The 19,749-nt window shown below is 36.8% G+C and overlaps 1 protein-coding gene across 1 annotated transcript in view; it reads left to right on the forward strand.

Annotated features, from left to right (window-relative positions):
- LOC114070793 (succinate--hydroxymethylglutarate CoA-transferase-like) overlaps window positions 1-19,749 on the forward strand; it is a gene marked incomplete at its 3' end in the record, with an annotated part of 81,085 nt that overhangs the window by 59,849 nt on the left and 1,487 nt on the right. The window contains exons 3-4 of the mRNA XM_027908380.1: window positions 7,559-7,630; window positions 10,647-10,744. Coding sequence (XP_027764181.1) covers window positions 7,559-7,630; window positions 10,647-10,744 — 170 coding nt within the window. The remainder of the gene's footprint in view (window positions 1-7,558; window positions 7,631-10,646; window positions 10,745-19,749) is intronic.

Below are 19,749 nucleotides of genomic sequence, written 5' to 3' on the forward strand. Positions count from 1 at the left end.
CAGTATTTCTCAGACTAAAGGGCAATGATAAAGAAAAGAATATTGGAGAAAAAGAGAAGTCTGAATTTTATAGTTTTAAGGAAACCTGATGGAATTTTACTGGAAAATTAAGAGGAAAGGAAGGCCTGGCCTTTAGACATATTTAAGTGTTCTACTCATAAGGTTGTTTTTTTTTTTTTTTAAATAGATCTTGCCAGCGTGAGCCTTATGGCCTGGCAGGGAATTTTTGGCATACATTCGGGACTTTAAATAATGCGCATCCTAGCTGTCTGACCAGCTCAATTTTCAAATCCTTGATTAGAGATAAATTAGTGTTTTAAACTAAAACAGACTACGTGCAATAAACCTTAATGAGTCTGACTCGAAACCACAGATCAAGGATGCTGGAGTCAAGGTTGAAGTATCTGAAATGCAGTTCACTCCACTGTATTTACTGAGTAGTATTTAAGATCTCATACTGTTTGAGAGATATATTAATTGAAAAAAATGTCTAAAATAGGGCAAAAACAGAAATAGGACCTCATTTAGAATTAAGTTCCAAATAGCAGTCTTAAAACCTCATATTTGAGTACTCAGATTTTCCAGATAGCTACATCTTACGATTTTTGGAAGATGCAAGAAATATTTGTCATTTCTGCATCAGTAATGCCTGGAGGCCTGTATCAGGATCAAACTGTGGTCATGTGTGTTGTTTTTCAAAAGAAATGTTTTAATTGCATTCTTTTCACTTTAAAAGTGAAACCAAAAAAACCCCAATGCTTACGATCCCAAAATTGGAAGAAATTGTGTGAACTGTTGTGTGAGAAGGAAAAAAGATAAGGAAACATAGCTTGTATTCAGGCTTTTGAGAGATTATTATAAATGTTGAGAAAAATATCGTTTAAAAAATGGCTCTGCAGTGCCCTTTAAAATCAGTAAGCGTCTATTTTAATTCCCATAGAAGTAGTAACTGGCTGCTGTCTGTACATATACTGAAATGTTGCTTGCTGTATAAGACCTTGTTTGCTCACTTTCAGCCTAACTCAGTTTTTATGGCTGTGCTATAAACCTCTCGAAAATAGTGGCTTAAATGGAAATGCTGACACAACATTAATTGCACTGGCTCCAGTGTGATACCATGATTAAAGTTTATTTATTTTGTGTATGCGTGTCTGTGTGTGTGTTATTTGATTGTTGAAAAACTAGTGGAAAACTAATGTGGCAGTGGAGAATGTGATCCTGCGCCTGATATTTTTCAACAGTAAGAAATGGTTTAAATGCCAGCTTACAATACCAGATAATTTATTTTTAATTGAGGTGTAGTTTGGGTGTTTAAAATTTTAGAAATTTGGGAAAGTGACAAGTTTCCCACTTCAAAGCTGTTCACTGTTCTTCCAGGAGTTTTTAAATGGCTTTTTGGGCAGGGAGGCTAAATGTATATTGCATTCATGTTAGAAAATGAAGAAAAGAATTTCATTTTCTTGTAGCCTAAATTCGTTGAGATAGTGTGGAGGAAAGTCTTGTCTTTAAGTTTAAGAGCGTGGAATTGGAAGTTAACATTCATAGCACTATTGAATATGAAGTCACAATTCTAAAAGTTCCACCCATATGTGGAACTTGAAGGCTGATCAGAAAAATTATCTAAATGGGTTGTACGTTCTGTAGAAGTGAATTGTCCCCCTGGTTGGTAGTCTGTGTGCTTCCCTTGGCAGTGATGATGTTGTGCCTCATCTCAGAGACCAAAGCAATCATTCCCACTCTTACCATAAACACCTCTCCTAGAAGCTTATGGCATCCAGTCAAACAAATGTGGTTTTTTTTTTCCCCCAAGAGAATTATTGCAGATATTCTTAACGCTAATCTATCTGATAGATTCTGATAGCTGTGAAGTTGCAGGATAGTGTGTCCTGCAGCATGGCAGGGAAGAGAGAGACAAGTAGGGTAGGTTGAAAAGACCAGAGAAGAAAAGTGAAATCTTTGTGTGGAATGCCCTTCTTCAATTTGCTTGGTGAGAACATTCATCAGACATTAATCCAGTCCATGAAATTTAATTTTTTTTAAATTTTTTTTATTTTATTTTTTTCTTTTTACTGTTTGCTTTCACTGGAAGAGAGTGCAAACTAGGCAAATAGTTTCAAAGTGTGTGGTCTTTATGATTTATATGTATTGCTCAGAACTACCACTGACCAAACCTCTTGGTCTTGTTCCCATTTGTTACAGTAATTGAATATTAAGTTGTTATGAGAGGATTGTGCCGTCCCTTGAAAGAAAGAAGAATGTGACTATTCCATGGTTCTGGGGTGCAGCTGATGTTTTATTCAAATCAGTATGTAAGGGTAGAGAAAATATGTGCCAAGTTGATCCCATCTGGAAGGAATGTAACGGTTCTGGATCTGAAGCAAAACTAAGGATCTCCTATACTTTAGTTCATTAGGGAACCAGAGTTTGATTTGGTTGGAGAAAGAAAATCAACATATGCTGTAGATACATTTGGTTTGCAGGAGAAGAGAGCCTGTACAGGTCAGTCAAATCCTGAGTACATTACCTTCTTTATTGTAGCCTTTAATCTACATTAAGACTAGATAGTGCTTGTCCTTAAATGACCTTTGCATTGAATTGAATCTTGCAGTGGAAACTTCAAAGTCTAATTGAAGACAAATTATGCAATAAAATTCTGTGGTTCCAAGCCTGCAAGAGACCAGCTCTTCTCTTTGATCACACCCATTAATACTAGGGAAGTACTTCAAGCTCATAAACAAAGACCTACGTACAGTCACATAGTGTTTTACTGATTCTGAAAATGAGAAGATGGAGGGGAAAGGAAGGAGTGGCACATGAAAAATAATCTCTTTCAAAGAAATGTTGGTGATACATTTCAAAGCTTGGTTTGAAAATGCTGGTCTGGCTTTTTCTGGTGTTATGTTTACAGACTTCTCAAGAAGGTGTCTGTGTTCTGAACTGTCCCCAGCTGGTCCCAGAGTTTTATTCAACCTTCACATGAAGCTGCTTGCTCCAATGCCAGCCTTGGGATGCAGTTCAGAAGAGTGTTCTCCCTTAATGCAATTTGAGAGAGCTTCCTATTGTGCTGACAAACACGCAGCTTACAGAAATACTGTATCTAGCCTTTATAAAAGGATAGCATCTTCCAAAAAATCTTAAGCAAGCTGCTTTATGATGCCACTTGAAGCAATCAGCCCGTTGCTCTGTAAAACCAGCAGCTGTTAGAAGACATGCAAAAGTTACTACCCTGTAAGTCCTGCTTCAGAACTCACCAACATGCAGTGACTATCTGAAAACCTTCAGCTGTTCTCCTCGTGAGCCATTGTTGGACACTTTTAGAGATGCTACTCTTCAACTTTAGGAATCAGAAGGCAGCGCTGTCTTGCAAGATAGTTGAAATCTGAGGGTATCTACCATCAGCTATTCCCAATGAAAAGGGATTGCAAATATCTCTGCAGATCCTAACTGTTGCTCACAGAGGAACAGGAGATGAGACTCATAAAGATGAGTAGTACATCCCTTTTACCATATCTGATGTAGTGCAAATCCTCCTCTAAGGGGAGGTCTGTAAGCTTTCAAATATTTCGACCACTGACTGCCATTATCAGTAAACAGGCCAGTATGATAACTAGTAATGAAAATAATCAGTAGTTTGTTGAGATAATTAAAGCTATTAACCTCTCCTAAATATGGAATAGTCCTCCAATTTCAAAAGCCCCATGCTTTGTTCTGTTGGTCTCTCCAAGTATTGTTTGGCTTCCAAAATCTTCTCCCTAGGAAGTCTCTGAAAAAGTGACATCTAGTTTCTGCCTGTGTGGCACTTCTATCCTTTGCATTTACCCTTGATGATCCTGGTGGCACTGGGGAGCTGGCTAGCAATTGTGATGGCTAGAGGCTGTATTTCAGTGTGTGCTGGATGGGATCTGTCAACAGCTTTTGAGATTAGACCATGAAGTGCCTTCTCTCAGCAGTGCTGATTCAGATTTTTGAGATGCAGCGAAAACTGGCTGGCCTGTTGTGTTCAAAGGGTTGTGATCAGTGGCATGAAGTCCAGCTGGGAGTGAATCATTAGTGTCATTCCCAGGTAGTACAGTGGGCCAGCGCTATTTAACATGGTCATCAGTGATCTAGGTAGTAGCCAGATTGTACCCTCAGCAAACTGTGGAATGTCCAAAATTGAGAAGAGTGGTTGATACACCCTTACATTTTAAAATTTTGCTTGTGGAATCAACATTCAAATTGAAAAACATACACAGTGATTGATGATTACCACGGCATATACAGACTTAAAATTCATAAAGCGGGCAATAAATACAATGATTAATGGTCTTTCATGAATGCCTTCAAAGCTGGCAAATTTTGAAAGGATATTGATTTAGAGCAGTGCAAAAAAAGGCTGGTTTTGCCTCGCCTCAGCAAGTCTTTGTTCTGATAATAACTTATGGCTAAGCTTGGCCTGCATCTTTATGGTGTAATCTATATAGCATGTTTGGTGAATACTTGTATACAACTTAGAGTATTTCTGAAGGTGGATGGAGTTTATGTGCCATGTGTTTAGGTACATGAAAATATTTCAGTGCACAAAGTGTCTCAGGTATACCCAGTGTTCTAGGATCAAATCTGGAAAAGTGCTGGGTCTTACCGAGGTCCTGTAACATCCATTAGACGCTGTGAGGTGTTGAGGCTCACGATCTGTCCCTGCCTCTTTCACGAGTACGGTGTGGAATAATTTTTTTGCTTGGTATTTGTTGCTTGTTTTGTTTGAACAATACGCTGTTGCTCAGGACACCACATGGGAGTAGCAGCTTAACTCATGCTTGTGCTTTCAAGAATTTTATCAGAAGGCCTCATTTTCCGGAAAAAAAAGGAAGGGAAAAAAGACTTTTACCTTGTGTGTGTGTGGTGCCTTTTTGTTGCACTCATGTGAAATGATTCGATGTGATGGACAGCAGTTCATCAAAACAAAATCTCATTAAAATCTGTCTGCACTTTGCCCTTACTCTCGTCTGTACAATAAGATTGTGAAGCTTTCTGTGACCAGACTGTAACCTGTGGTAACCTGTGGTGTGCGTACATTGGTGAGTGATGAATAAAACCATTGTCACCCTTAAATGTTGGCATCGATCTTGTGCTAGTAACGTTTGGAAGTTTCTGCTTTATCAGCAGCAATGACTGGCAAATAGTCAGCTGTTTTGTAACGGGAAGCTTAAAATAGCAGCTGAAGACATTTGAGTTAAGCTTCATGGAAAAAAACCACTGCTGCATTTATTATGATACCCTTTTTGTTGTGTAAGGATGACATGATTGTTGTTTTAGCTTTTTAGACGTACAGTGCAATTAAGAATAATCAGTTTTCCCACACATTCCACAAAGCAACTGAAGCACACATGCTAATAACCAGGCCCTTAAATTCAGAGTACTTCCGCTGCTGCATGGGCAGCTGCATGTTTCAGATGCATGTTTCAGAGTGGCATGCAGCCTTCTTACAGGGGTGTGAGTCTCAAAAGAAGTTGCTGATAAATAATAAAACTCTCTAAGATTTGCCCATACGACCAATATAAATGTATTTTGGACTGGTGAGGAAGGGGATCTGTACATGTGACATACATTGTAGGCTTTGCAATCTGTGACAGGCGTCCAGACTAGAAGTTTGAAAGAACATACCGAAGAATTCTAATTTGTGTTTACTGGACATAGTAGGTGATCACACCAGTAAGAACTCTATTGTGTTATATTTGCACACTGATAGATACAGTGTTTAACCCATAATCTGTGTGATGTTCATGTGGCTGCTTTTAGAATTCAGAGCATCAGCAAAGACAGGTCAGGATTTGGGCAGGGTGTTCAGAAAACAGATATTGCCTATAGCTCAAGGTAATAAGTTTGTACCGACAGTTTGAATTCATAACTGTTACTACCAAAAGCCATTTACTGGGGGGGAGTGTCTTACATATTCTTGGACCAGGGTCTGTCATGATTGTTTTAGAAAGAAGTCTTTATGAACAGATTTATCAAAGAAAAGTTTATGTATTCACACACAACTTTAATTTTTGTATTCTTTTCCCCAATTTTTTTCTGTGCTCACTGCTTTCCTCAGTGTGAGTATTCAGGACCTTTCTATTATGCATGTTTCTAAACTTTTACTATACTGGGCTAAATCTGTGGCACTTTTTTTTTGCATGATTGGAACTAAGTGTCTGCTGAATTTCATCTTTGCTTGCTAAGAATCTTAGACTGAAGTACTTAATTAAATGTGTGAAAAATAAATTGCTAAGATTCATCACTGACCAATACTATTTACCATGAAATGAGACATAGCAAGAGCAAACAAGTGGTATTCTAAGTATGATGAACAGTTACTTGCATTTCAGTGGGCATAATTGTCCACGTACAATTTTAAAACTTTGACTATACCAGATGGTAAGAGTCTTTGTGAAAGTAATTGTATCTGTATGAAGGACTGAAGCTGAAATAGCATATTCTTTCTGTGAAGAAGAATAAGCCACAGTGGCATGAGGGGACTTTTAATTATTTAAGTGTTCCCACACCAGGACTTATATTTGTGTGCAATTTGACCAAAATTTATTGTAAGAATTCATACCATTAAATCAGGACATGATAGCTCATTAAAAAAAGAAAAAAAAATAAAAAAGAAAGATTTCTAGAATAGAAGCTGAGTTTTGCACTCTGCAAGAAAGTATTGCAAGGCCTCATCACCAGTAGTGCATCAGCCCATGCTGGCCTCTTACATTGAAGCCAAATTAATTGTGAAAAAATTTTCCCAAATGTTTGCAAAAACTGTGCTAGTCACATGTATGAGTGAAACTGCAGTTATACACCATTGTATAAGGGAGAGGTATAGAGAAAAGAGAAATCTGTTGTTAGAAGATGACCTGACACAACTGTAAAAATTGAGGATATTGCTAATTACTGATTTTATTTTTTCCAGTGAAGATCTAACTAAGATGTTCAGACTGAAATAAAAGCTGTTATGTCCTACCCAATGTCCTTACCTCACCAGTAAGGCTGTTGTAATGAAGTCAAAAGTAAATAATAAATCCTCAAAGCTGGGAAAGAAGTCCCATTGCCTCCAGGAACTCACTCTTGAGACCACTGACCAAGGAGATAGATTATTCTCCAGCCAGAGAGCTGGAAAGATGCAGTCTATCCCTTTCATTCTCATGGGAGTTGTAATTTGTAGTTGCTATTTGGTAATTATTTTTTGCCGCATTTGCTCAGGGTCTGGGACACTTCACTGTACCTCCTTGAATGAAGCATTAGCATAGTAATCCTTTTTAGTGCCTGTGAGTGTGGGACGCATTTGCAAAGTTACAGGGTGCCTCATGGCACATTTTCAGCAAATAACTGTTAATCGAGATAACTTGTCAACTCTAGGAAAAAATTCAAAAGTGCTGCATCCCTCTTTGTGTGTGCCTTTGAGCTGCTTTTATAGAACTAGAGACTGGGTCTGAACAGAAATGTTTAGGGAAGTCATTTGAACATTATTTACAAAGTTTCACTTCGGAGATGTGCTAATATTTTATGCTTTAGTTACAGCTTATCACCTTTGTTCTTCCAGGCTTTTAAGACCAAGGATGGCTACATCGTGGTGGGAGCTGGAAATGATCATCAGTTTGAAACTGTGTGCAAGGTGTGTTAGGCAAGTAATGAGCAATAGTTTCCATTCTGACTAGGAAAACAAAGATGCTGATTTCTTGTTTATTCTCCTTTTCTCCTTATTTTTTTTTTTTTTTTTGGACTGTGGACTGGCTCTGGAGTGGTGCAGAGATATGACATTCAAGAAAAAAAATCTTCAAATAATAATAACAATAAAAATGTTCTAAATAAAATGTAACAACATTCCAAACAAAAGACCCCAGTAAGCTGGGAAGAGAGAAGTTTTGAATGTAGCATTAGATAGCATTTTTAAAAATACAGAATACCCATTAGGGGTATGCTCTGTGCTAAATCAAAGGTGATTTTTAACTTAAAACACTTTGAAGAGGGAGAGCCAATAAAGGAAAAGAACTTTATCGTAGGAAGGCCCGTGACGTCCTACTGAACTTTAGTGAATTCAGAGACTGCTAATTCAAACATTGGAATTGCTGTTAGAGAATCTTTTTGAGATGAGTTGGTGCTAAAAATACAGGCTGTATGGAAGCTGTTGCCCTGAAGACACATACTCTAGAGATGTAACAGCTGGCTCAAGCTGTAAACAATTGCAAACATTCTGCTTCAACCGTATCTTTTCAGGCAAGCTGAAAGAAAAATCTGGAATAATTCACTGTGATATATTCAAAATCAATGACAACCAACTGTAGCTGTTTTGGGAGGCTTGGATAGTTGCAGAAAAACTTTGTAACCCTGCTGGCTGGGGTGCATTTCGTTGTGGTCAAGTGTTACAATATCACATCCTGACCTGTGGCTCCTTCAGTCTAAGCAGGCACAGAGAGCAGAAGCTCTGAGTGTGCCTCTTAAAGCTTGAACAAATCCTCCAACGGAGAACACTGGTTTAATTTCAAATGGTCACAGCGAAATAAAGAAATGATGCAGAAAGATGAATGGTACGTTAATGAATAACTTCTCAAGTGTACATTTGTTAGTCACCAAAAACTGAGAACATATATAGACGTGCAGCTTTACGACAGATGGACATTAAGTTAAAACTGAAGTCAGTAACGTTAATTAAAACAGCAGAGTGAGCAACTCCATATGATCATTTTTTCATATAACTCATCAAATGGAACCATAGTTTTCTGATTAATTGCTTGTTTTTTTAAGATCTCATAAATAAGTATTCACTATAATTTACTTTGAACAACCTTGCATGATTTTTTTTTTCCTAAAGCAGTGATTTGTAACTCCAAAATAGCAGAATTAAGAAAAGGAGGTAATTTTAAGGGATACTAATATTATTGATAGAACCCCAGATAGGAAAATCTACCTATTTTCTAAAGCTAAATTATAATAGGTAATGATTTTCATAAACTACATTGTATAAACACAGAAAAAAAAAATAAAATATGCTGTGAATTAAGTATTGATGGAAGATGCTAGATTGATGCTTTATGTTACACTGCAGATAAAAATTTGCAGTGAAGTTCTGTAACATCATCATTGTTATAGCATAACTTATGGATACCTTGGTTTCCATGCTTAGTTTTGTCACTCTGTGTGACAACTATGCCGAAGGTGACTATCTGTTTTGAATATCTCTAAATAGAAAGAATATCTGTTTTGCTGATGGTTTTGTACCATCAGCAGCTACTCACTTGTAAGGGAAGCCGCGTGCTTGTTCTCTCCAGCAAAGTTAGGCGTCATTAAATGAGAGTGGCCTTGGTCTAAACCAGTGTCAGAGGAATCAGCAGAATGTTATGTTTGAGACTGACACCAATTTGTTTATACTTCTGTGGTAGTAGGTAGTCATGTGGATTCAAGGAACAGCTGACTGACATGTTAATAAAACCGAAATCCATTGATAATTACTAAATAGATAGAAAACACTTCCAACTCAGAAATGTCCTAATCGAAAGGGGCCTGGAGTTTGGATGAAGGTTAAGGAAGTGTTGTATGTACTGGCCCTGTTCTTAAGCCCTTCCTAAGCATCAGCACTCAGACACAGGCAGAGATAGGATGATGGCCTGTAGGGACTTCCAGTTTTAGCCACTGTATTTTTTTTAAGCCATCTTAGACACGGCCCTGTAAAAAAATGTGGCATGTTTAGAATGATTATAAGAATCATCATAAGAAAAGCTGATCTGAAGTGTGTGCTAGTGAGTAAAAACACACAAAGAAAATGTGAAAATCTCTTCCTTTATAAGATTCTATGCTGCCTTTCTCTGTAGCTGGTGTTATTGAGGCATTTATTATTAAATTTAGAAAGCACAATTAATTCTGTTTATTTCTGTTCTCTAGAAAGACGTTGTGGCATAAATGGATAAATTTTGTTGGTTGTCCGCACAGCTACTTTGTCTACAAAATTCTAAGAGCCATTCTGCATATTTAATTCCCTTTGTAAAATAATTCACATTGTCTTTGCATGTTGCTTAAATTTCTAATATGAAAGGTGACAGTTAAATATAGAAGATATATTTCTCCTTTCTTAGAGGTTATACCATTACTTTTCTTTATTAATTCCTTTGGAAAAAATAATAAAAAAGATGTTTCCATAGAGAAAGACTTTTTCTTTTTGATGAAGAGTACTGAAGTGAAAAGAAATATTCTTAGTAATAGCTTTTCTCAGTCTAGTGTATGAAGTACAGACATACTTCTTATTCTGTGACATATAAATTAGTGCAGGATAATCCCACAGATCTCTCCAACCTCACTGTAGTAACTTAGCAATTTTTAGAGTTCTGCAATAAGAATTTCTCCTAGCTAATCATGAAAGCTATCAGCTAAGATTTGGATCTTCAGTTTAATTTCTTTTTTAATCGAGAAAATTAATTTAATTAAATTTCTTTATTAATCTTTACTTCTTACGTAATGTTAACAAGGAAGCATTAAAAAGTGATTTAATTTTTAATTTCTTTATCTGTGTTAAAAGATTAATGAGAAGTAGCTGTTATTGTAAATTGGTGAATTTTTTAAAATCAGTAATTTATTTTGTTAGCTATGTAAATATCTCTTACCAAGCACATTTCTTACTTATCTTTATTTTTACTTAGGTCTTGAATTTGCCTGAAATTAGTAAAGATTCTAGATACCAAACTAATACCCTCAGAGTCCAGAACAGAAGAGAACTTATTGACATATTATCAACCCGGTAAGTTAATTAAAAGGGAAGAAAATGCATTTAATCTGTTAACACAAATAGTCTTGTATAGCATGGCTCCCATCATGTGAAAATTCTGGTTTGCTCTTTTGAGATAGCTTAGTTTTTAAAATAAATATTGAGAGAGCTTACTGATGTTCAATACACTGCCTTTTGCACACAGACTCTTGTGTGGACTAACAAGAAGCCAGACCACAGAGTTAAGTTTTCAGAAACCATTTCAACTTCTTTTTAACATAAATTGAATTTTAGTGAAACAACTAGTGCTTTCTGCTTCCCAGATGAATGTAGCTCTTGGAAAAAAAAAAAATGCTGAAGCCCCGTTTGCTTTTGCTGTGCCTGGGATTTTAAAGTTTTCACGGAGCGTTTCTGTATCCAAGGGAGTTCCACTTGCTGCTGCTCCCTTACTGCTGGTTCTGTATTGTGGTGCTCTGTGCCCCAGATTCTCCCTGGGTCACTCCTTTTGCAATCAAAAGGATATGTGTTTAGTTTTCTATTTGGGAATCATCCTATTAAATACTTTCATAAATTTTTATTTAGGATGAAACTTGGGAACCCTTTATTTGAGAGATTAAAATAGCTTAGTGATCTTCCTCATTCTGTCTGAGAAACCCTTTTTTTCTGTGGGGTTGCTCTTCTGCCTAATGGAGAGGATGATATATTTAGGTAACAGAATTAAAACCTAATCTGTATAAACCTTCCCAAGGAAGCCCTCAGCAGTAGTTTGTATTTTGGGGGATGAGCAGTAGAGGCAATATATCTACTGTCACACTATCATTTTGACACTTGGCTCGTACGAGTCTTTGTCAAGAAATTCATAACAGTTATCATTCAGGCAATTTCTTTTGGGTGGGGGAGAAGGGGAGGGTTTCAGAACATTAAATCAGGTGTCTCCCCTTTTAATTCCATCCAAGAAAAAGAGTTTCAATAGCACATCCACACCTCCCCCCTAAACCCCACACATTTTTCCGATATTGAGAGCCAGAATCATCTTTCATTCAAGGCTGTAGAGAGAGTTATTTTACCTCTCCCTAGTGCACTTGTACTTTTGCCTCTGTTTTACCTGTCCATTTTCAGAAGTCCTGCCCTGATGAAAAACTGAAGTACCAGGTGACTTTGGATTTTCAAGTAATTATGGTACAACTGTCCTAGATTATCTCTCTTTTGTCCCTAAACTCTTCTGCTGCCATTTTCAGTTGATTCATCTTTCCTGTTTCACCAAGTCTTGGTATTTTAAGCACCATTCATATGGCAGATACTTGGTACTCTGCAGTTGCTTGCATATAGCACTGCTGTTGCACAGTAGATATATTCATACTTTTATTCCCAAGCTATTGGTGCTGTTGTGATCTTCCCACTAGAGCCTAGAGAAGGTTCTGATTCACCCATCTAGCCTCTTCCCTTCCTCTTACCCTTTTGAACTATTTCCAGAGTTGTGATTTACCATTTCTTTTCTGCTTTTTTCTTAATTTTCAAAACAAACTACCCGCAATTCATTTCCAACTTCTAAACACTTGGTAAGTGCAGAAAGAAGGATTCTTAAGAAAAAGGATTTCCCAGGCTTTATATAGGAATGGAGGGAGATGTTCAGACCTACTCAAAGGGTCTGGAACCCCCCAAAGTCTCAAGCATATCATTCTCCACATGTGTGGAGTTGAAATTTTTGAAAGCATCTAAACTCTGAATAAAAAGGAGATAGTTGATGGCTTTCATTTGCTGGGGTAAAACTGAGGCTCTTTGGTCACAGTATTATTCTAGAAGTGTGCACAAAGGAAACATTGGTACAATTGGTCAATGTTAAGGAATGCTTTTTTTTTTTCCCTTAAAAAAAAAAATAAAAAAAAAAAAAAAAGGTTATATCTTGGGAATTCTTGACTCAAGTGACCTCTAATTTAGATCCATAATTCTACTCACCGCCTTGATGGCCATGCCGGATTTTAAGGCAGTTAGATAACCATGGGGATTATATGGCACTTTGAAGAAAATGACCTTTAAACAAAAGGCTTTTCAGAAAGGTGTAAGATGACCGATTCATCACAGTCACATGTCCTGAACTGAGTGAGAATACAAGATGGAGATGAATATGGCTTGAGACTTATATGTAGCTTAAAACAGCAGCTCTGAGAGGGGTGAATTGCTCCATTCATTTCAGGCAGAATTTTCTCATCCTCTCTCTTCCTGAAAGAAACGAAGAGTGAAGCACACCTGTCCTTACCTCTTCCATCCAGCTCGCTCTGTGCATACATCTCAAATCCCTTTGCAGGGCACATGTGAAAGGGAGAGTGGGGGAGCAGGTAGGGAAGGATAAATTCACATATATGCTGAGATTGTCAGAGCACAATAAAAGTGGAAGGTAAGCAGTGGTATGCTGCTTCTAAGAGAGCCAGCTCTCACATTGGAGCAAGAGGAGGGAGTCGTAGAAAACAGTCAGAGACCTCTTGAGAGGTGGAGTGTTTCTCTGTTCAGATGTTCAGATGTTTCCCATATTCTATGGGGAATTGAGTAAAATGCTGCAAGGACCACTGGTTCATAGAATATTCACAGGGGAGAAGAAATAGACCTATGGAGTGTTTTGTGCTTGTTTTGCTACTGATGATGTTGACCCTTTCCCATCTCTGGTCCTCTTCCTGCTATGCTGGTTTTTTTCCCTGTTCCCATCATCTTCCTCCACTTCCTAGAGGCTCCCCTCCTCACTCCAGTGTCTTATTTGCTCTTTCTCCTCCTGCTGCTGACATTTGGACACCTACTGTTTGCTTAAAAAAAAAAAAAAAAAAAAAAAAAAGGAAGTTTCAGTGCCTTCTGTATCTTCCTCTTTATTTAGGTTCCACTTTCGCCAAATGACAACAGAGCAGAACTCTGACAAAAGCAAATTACCTCTGCCTTCCTTTCTTGTATATGTGCCAAGAGTCAATTTAAAATGACCCTACCTGGGTGGAGGTCAGGTTCAATGGCTACCACAGAGACCCCTGAGACTCACAGCTCATGTGAGAACTGACAGACCACAGAGCACTCTGTTTTTTACGTTTCCAGTGGAAACCTCTGGTTTGTGAGTTAGATGTGCATCTATTCAAGAGAACCTAGTTTTAATTGTTGCTCTGTTCCCCCTCTACCTCACTTCCACTAGAACAGAATAGTACCAGGCCCAGTGCAGCTTATTTTTTATGTGTGTATATATGCATACATATGTCAAGACATACATATGTAGTGTACAGATGAAATTTGAGATGCATCTGTGGAAAAAACTAGCATAATGCCAGTTTTGAGAGAAGCTGCTTTGAGAAAGGGGGCTTAATCTGTTGACCTTCTTCAAATTACTTCAGAATTTGAACATTAATCCTACCCTGCACCTCAGCAATGTAGACACGTTTTAAGCCAGGGCAGGTAAATGTGTGTTCCAAGGTACTTTGGGAAATTAACCTGTAATTGGAACAGAGTGTGCAGGGTTGTGTGTGTGTAGGGAGAAGGGGAATAGCAGACATGCCCTCAGCCTTTAAAGTGAAGCAGTTCACATAAAGAAGAACACATAAATTCAGCATAATTACTGCTCATGCAGCTCTAACTAAATTATTGTAGACTTAGAAGTGCTAGGGCTGGAAGTGATTCAGAGTGGAACTTCTATTCCTAGCACTTACATTTTAAAGCACTTACATTTTATTCTTGACTGTGCTCCACAGCTGCATGTTGCGTATCTAAGTGTGAGAGGAAAAGGAATGATCAGGAAGGAAGCACAGAGGAACCTGATCCTCAGTTAACCAGGCTGTTGCTAAATTGTTTCCACCAGCAACAGAAGAGGAGGGCACCTAAGGGGGAACGTGTATTGTAAAATGTTTAATTTGCCTGATGAGAAGCACTGTTGAAGTCACACTTGTTGAGACACACCCAGTCTCTGTAAATCTCCTTCCCTATCCCCCCACCATTTCCTTTTGTAGACTAAGAGCCTTGCAGACTGAAGTCACTGTTGATAACATTACAGGAATGAACGTCTGGTTGTTTACAGCTTGAGCAAGACAGGTGTCTGAAGTTTGAAAGATAATTGACTTCAATGGGGCACAGCTGGTAAGGTTTGCTTTCCCCAGTCATCTGCCTCACCATCAGTCCAGAGGTGGTTGAGCTGTGTGGGCATCGGCTACCCAAGTGCCACAGTTTGCTTTAAAATGCTTTGTTGTAAATTTGTTATTGGCTTTTTGTTGACTTCTGTGTACAGAGCTGAGAGAGATCCAAAGTGTCTTAAGCCTCTGATTTTTGGGCTTGGTAAGCTAACATGTATTTTCTGTGTTCTTTTCTCACCATTTAATAGACCTCTAAGCATTTTCATACATGGGTAAAGTTCGAGATCCTTCCTGAAAAGGAAACTGCTGTCTTTCTTGTGATGACATGCATTGCTAGCTATGAGGCTGCTGGAATCAAGGGAGGTCTTTTAATTGATTTTAAATGAACTTTTTGACCTCGCCCTTGTTAGTTCTTTAATCCCATTGAGGAGTTCAAAGAACAGCAACAAAATCAATGCAGCTTTCCATTATTCTCAATATGTTTTTACTGATGTGTGTTTACCTGCCGATTTTCAGTTCATTTGCACTTCTTTTATAGTAACTATAGAAGTTACAGTCCTTTTGCATACTTGAGTAAAAAGAAGGAAGGCTTGGGAAAAGTAGTATTTTTCTAATGTGCATAGTTTAACATTATCTGAATACAAAAAGAAATATTTCTGTAACATGTTGGATTAACTACTCAGGAGCCATAAGAAAGACATTTCAAAAGATGAATTTGTTTCCCTCTCTCTCATATGCTATTCCTTAAACATTATGTATGGTTTTAAAATAGCATGCAAAACTTGATAAAGGAACGTGAATGTCCATTCATCTCTAGCACAGATTTTGTACATAAAGGTGAAGGTTTATTATTAGTTTCAGTTTTATTAATAGTTCTGTCAAGTGGTAACAATATTTATAATATGGAGAAATGTAAAAGAAGTTTCGTGGTGGATTTGTGGTACCTACAAATATCTCGACAATATTATATGTGGCTACCATCTACTATATATGGCATGTTTTAAAGTAGTTGAAATATCCATCAGCAAAATATGCCAGTACAATCATGCTGATTCCAAATTTTTTAATATTTTTTCTGTTGTGCTTTGCCAAGTGTTTCATCAGTAACCGAGAGGAGATTAGACACTGACAGATATATTTACCCACTATTGAATAAATACTGTAGTATTCATTTTGAAAACACTAAGGGATAGTGATCCATTCTTTGAATTTTCTGAGTAATTTTTTTGTATGACTTTTATTTTGTATAGTGTCTTCCCTAGATGTTACTGTGAGAAACTGCACAAACTCTCTTACTCATTTAACTACCCTTAAAGTGATGTTTAGTAGTGAAGAGAGAAAACACTGTGGATATTTGAAAGTAAAGAGACTGTTGGTAGAACAAACTGAAGCAAAAACCATAATGGAAACCTGGGTTGTGCTAGAAAGCACAGGAAGGCTATTGTGGACTTGAGCAAGAACAGAGAAGCTTTTTGTGATTGACTGCATGTAAAAAGCTATTACTAATCCTAGATGTTGCTATTCCATCTGTATTTGGTAGCTGTCCAAATTACTTCTCTAAATTAATTGCCATAAGTTTCCTATAGAAAAGAGCAGTATTTTGCTTCAGTAGTTCGAAACTTTGTGTGGAATTGGATGGTTTAATGCATCAGAGACATGTGGTTGCCCTTCCACATACTAGGTGGCAAGGATTGGAAGTTTCCTAGGAAACATGGAAAATTGAAAATAGGGAAGGAATTTACACGAAGTAGATTTGTTCGATCTTTGGAAGTCTTTCACTGAAAGACAGAATATTGCTAAAAAGAAACGATTTTTACGTTAATGATTATCAGGATGAGAAACTTAGTACTTTTTCATAGCACTCGGTTGTGTTTCGAACTCATTAAAGCCATTTCATCCAACTTATGCAAGTCAAGCAGACATTCTTTTTCTCTTTTGCACTTAATGATCCTTTTTTTTTTTTTTTTTTTTTAAATTAGAGTTTGTTAGAAAGCAGTAGGGGATGTAGATTTGCTTTTTAAGAAGCAAAGCTACACTTGTGGTTTGTGTAAGAAGACAAGGTGTGAACTTTTTTCTTCTATATTTAATGTTTTGCTTTTTGCAGGTTTTTTTTTTTTCTTTATGTTCTGCTCTACTGTTTCTTGAAGAATTTGCTGAGTGTATAGTTTAAATTTAGATATTTTCATGTAATGATGCCTGCTAGATTTATTAATTGAAGAAAAATGTATTTAATTGGATTCCTTCCAATGAAATAACATTTCAGTTAGTTCAGCTCATGCTACATCTTCTCTTCTTATAATATTATTGAGCATGAAAGGTATTTAATATTAAATGTTTCAGAATCTGATGTCTCGTTTCAATGCTGCAACTTCAGTATCTTCATCAGTGCTGTGTAATTTAGTGCAGAGGAGGCTCAGACTACTGCATAAAATGCAACTAAGACATCATGGACAGCAGATGAGATTGTTTTTTTATGAATATACTACTTAGTGGATAATTTCTTTTTTTCTTAAATGAAAAATTTGCAATGCCAAAGCGTGGGAATGCATTTTAAAGTAAGTATTAAGAGGAAAAGGATTGGCCAGACCTTCTGAATTCCTGCTCAGAGAGCTTTAATTTTCAGAGAATGTCAGTCTTTTACTGCTTTTGGAAGCTTTTTTGAAGGTCTTCTCTTGATATTTTCGGGTGCTGAGCATGTTATTAATGAATACTTAGCAACCTAAACATCAGCCCTTAACTGTTTTCAAAGCTTATTGTATGTATTCATGTAAGAACTACCAAAAACTGTATTTATTGGGGCAATGATACATACAGGTTAAGGAAAAAAAAATAAAAAAATCAAAGTTTGTGCAGCTTCTACAGCTGACACCAAAGAGGTGAAAATTTTCCTAATCCTTGTATTAGCTTTTATCAGATTTTGAAAAAGTACTTCTCCCTTAATGATGTACAACAGATGATTCGACACATAAAACACAGTTGAATGAACAAAATAGCTGCATGCTGTTGCTTTCAGAATCTGAATCCTAGACCTTTATTGGCAGTAGTGATGTTCTGTTTGGTTTTAAACAGTTTGCTTAACAATATGCTCTCAACAGCCTCTTTTTAACCCAAATAAAGGAAGCTATTCTACATCAGAGTTAGATCAAGAGTTTCAATTTCAAGAGCAATTGCTGTGTGCATTTGAGGATGCATTGAGGATGATAGAATGTGGGATTTTACCTCTTTGATGGAGTTGAAAGATTTTAGGAATTATCTCCAGCCATCAAGAAATAAATTAATGAGTAAGACTGAGACAAATGTTAGTTCAATTCGAAAGAGGTACTTTTAAAAGCAGACAATTTCTTGTTTTCTACAAAATTGTGGTAATTTTTTATTTATCTGTTACGTACGAAAGGATAATCTAAGCACAAGGCAACAGAATTTCATGTAGAATAATAGAAATTTTGCTCAACAGATACCTACATTGTGCAGCATACATATACAACTCCACTGTATATTGAGTCACTCATAATGATGTTACTGAAGAAGAATGGATGTCCTGAAAATTATTCAGATTTACCACGATATCAGGAAGTAGCATACTGATTATGCAGATGTAAATGATAGATGCTGCCAATGAAAAGACTTCATTTTCAGGCTAACCTTCAAATGCAAAAGTTGTTGGCTTTTTTAAACTCAGGAGGATGTTAATAAACTCCTTCTTAAAAAGAAGTGCAAGCACATAACATAGCAGGAGTTACTGAATACTAACAGATCAAGTGAATGCTGATACATTTATTAAGAATTGCAATAATTTCTTAAAGATGGTCTTCACCACTATGAAATCCAAGATTCCTCTTGCATCTATCCTGCCTTTTGTTAGAAATTAGATAGTGTAATTTGAGGTGTCAGAAAAAGTAGTAGCTGAACAAAGCTTTCAATTTGTAACAAGGGATTTAGTGGGCCATGAGTTACAAAGTGTCTCAGTTGCTAGCAGGAAACAGTGTAGTTCTGTACAAACAGCATCAGGAACCAATGGGAAACAGCTTTTCATGAGAATCATATTTACATTGTGCAGTACTTTGAGTCCCAAACCTTAATAACAGAAGGCTGTGAATAATAAGAATATATGGATTATGAGAATTGTTGCTAAAAAGAGAGTACTGTAAGGGAATATGAATTATATTTTAGACTAAAATCATGCTGCAGTCACTGAGGAAGGAAGGCTATCTGCCTTTCTAGGTACCTTTTTCCCCCTGGTTTCCTGTAATGTACCCAGTTCTAGGTATTGTTAGCAATAGAGTACTAAATTAAATGGACCCAAGATGTGTCCAGCAGTGGCACTATCTTTATGCCTGACTACATATTTGCCATGAAATCACTTTAATATTCAATGAAGTACATTACATGTAACTGGACTGTGCAATAATCTTGTATCTGTTGTTTGTTTTTGTGTTTTTTTTTTTTTTTTTTAAGTGTTGCTTCATTTCTTCACAAGTGCTGCTTCATTCTATAATACACTTTGAACTTTTAAAGCCTTTTGATTAAAAAAATTATTTCCCCTTCTGTTGGTTATTTATATCATTTGTTAACTTCAGGAGCAAAGCTTCTCATTCTGAGGAAAAGCCATGCCAAACTTGTGCATTTTGCTATCCATTCAGCTTACAAAATGCAATGGGTATCAGGATTTATTCCTTCAAACTTTGGAGGAGTCAGTCCTGCACAGAGAGAAAAACATTAACTGTGAAGCTTGCCAAATACTTAATATACTTGTAACTTGCCACCATCACTAGGGTTTTTTATTTAGTCTAAAATAGAAATTTTGACTTTGTACTGAGTCAGGTTTTTTGTGCTTTTGCGCTCTGTCTCTGTGAAATTCCTGTCAGAAACTTGGAAGAGATTTGTTTCTTGGTGTTTGTTTTTTTTTTTTTTTTTTTTTTTTTTTTTTTTTTTTTTTTTTTTTTTTTT

This window comes from Empidonax traillii, unplaced genomic scaffold (genome assembly GCF_003031625.1).
Source record: "Empidonax traillii isolate 1590-97213 ecotype Southwest subspecies unplaced genomic scaffold, ASM303162v1 scaffold1688:size105227, whole genome shotgun sequence".
In the NCBI taxonomy this organism is placed as follows: Eukaryota; Metazoa; Chordata; class Aves; order Passeriformes; family Tyrannidae; genus Empidonax; species Empidonax traillii.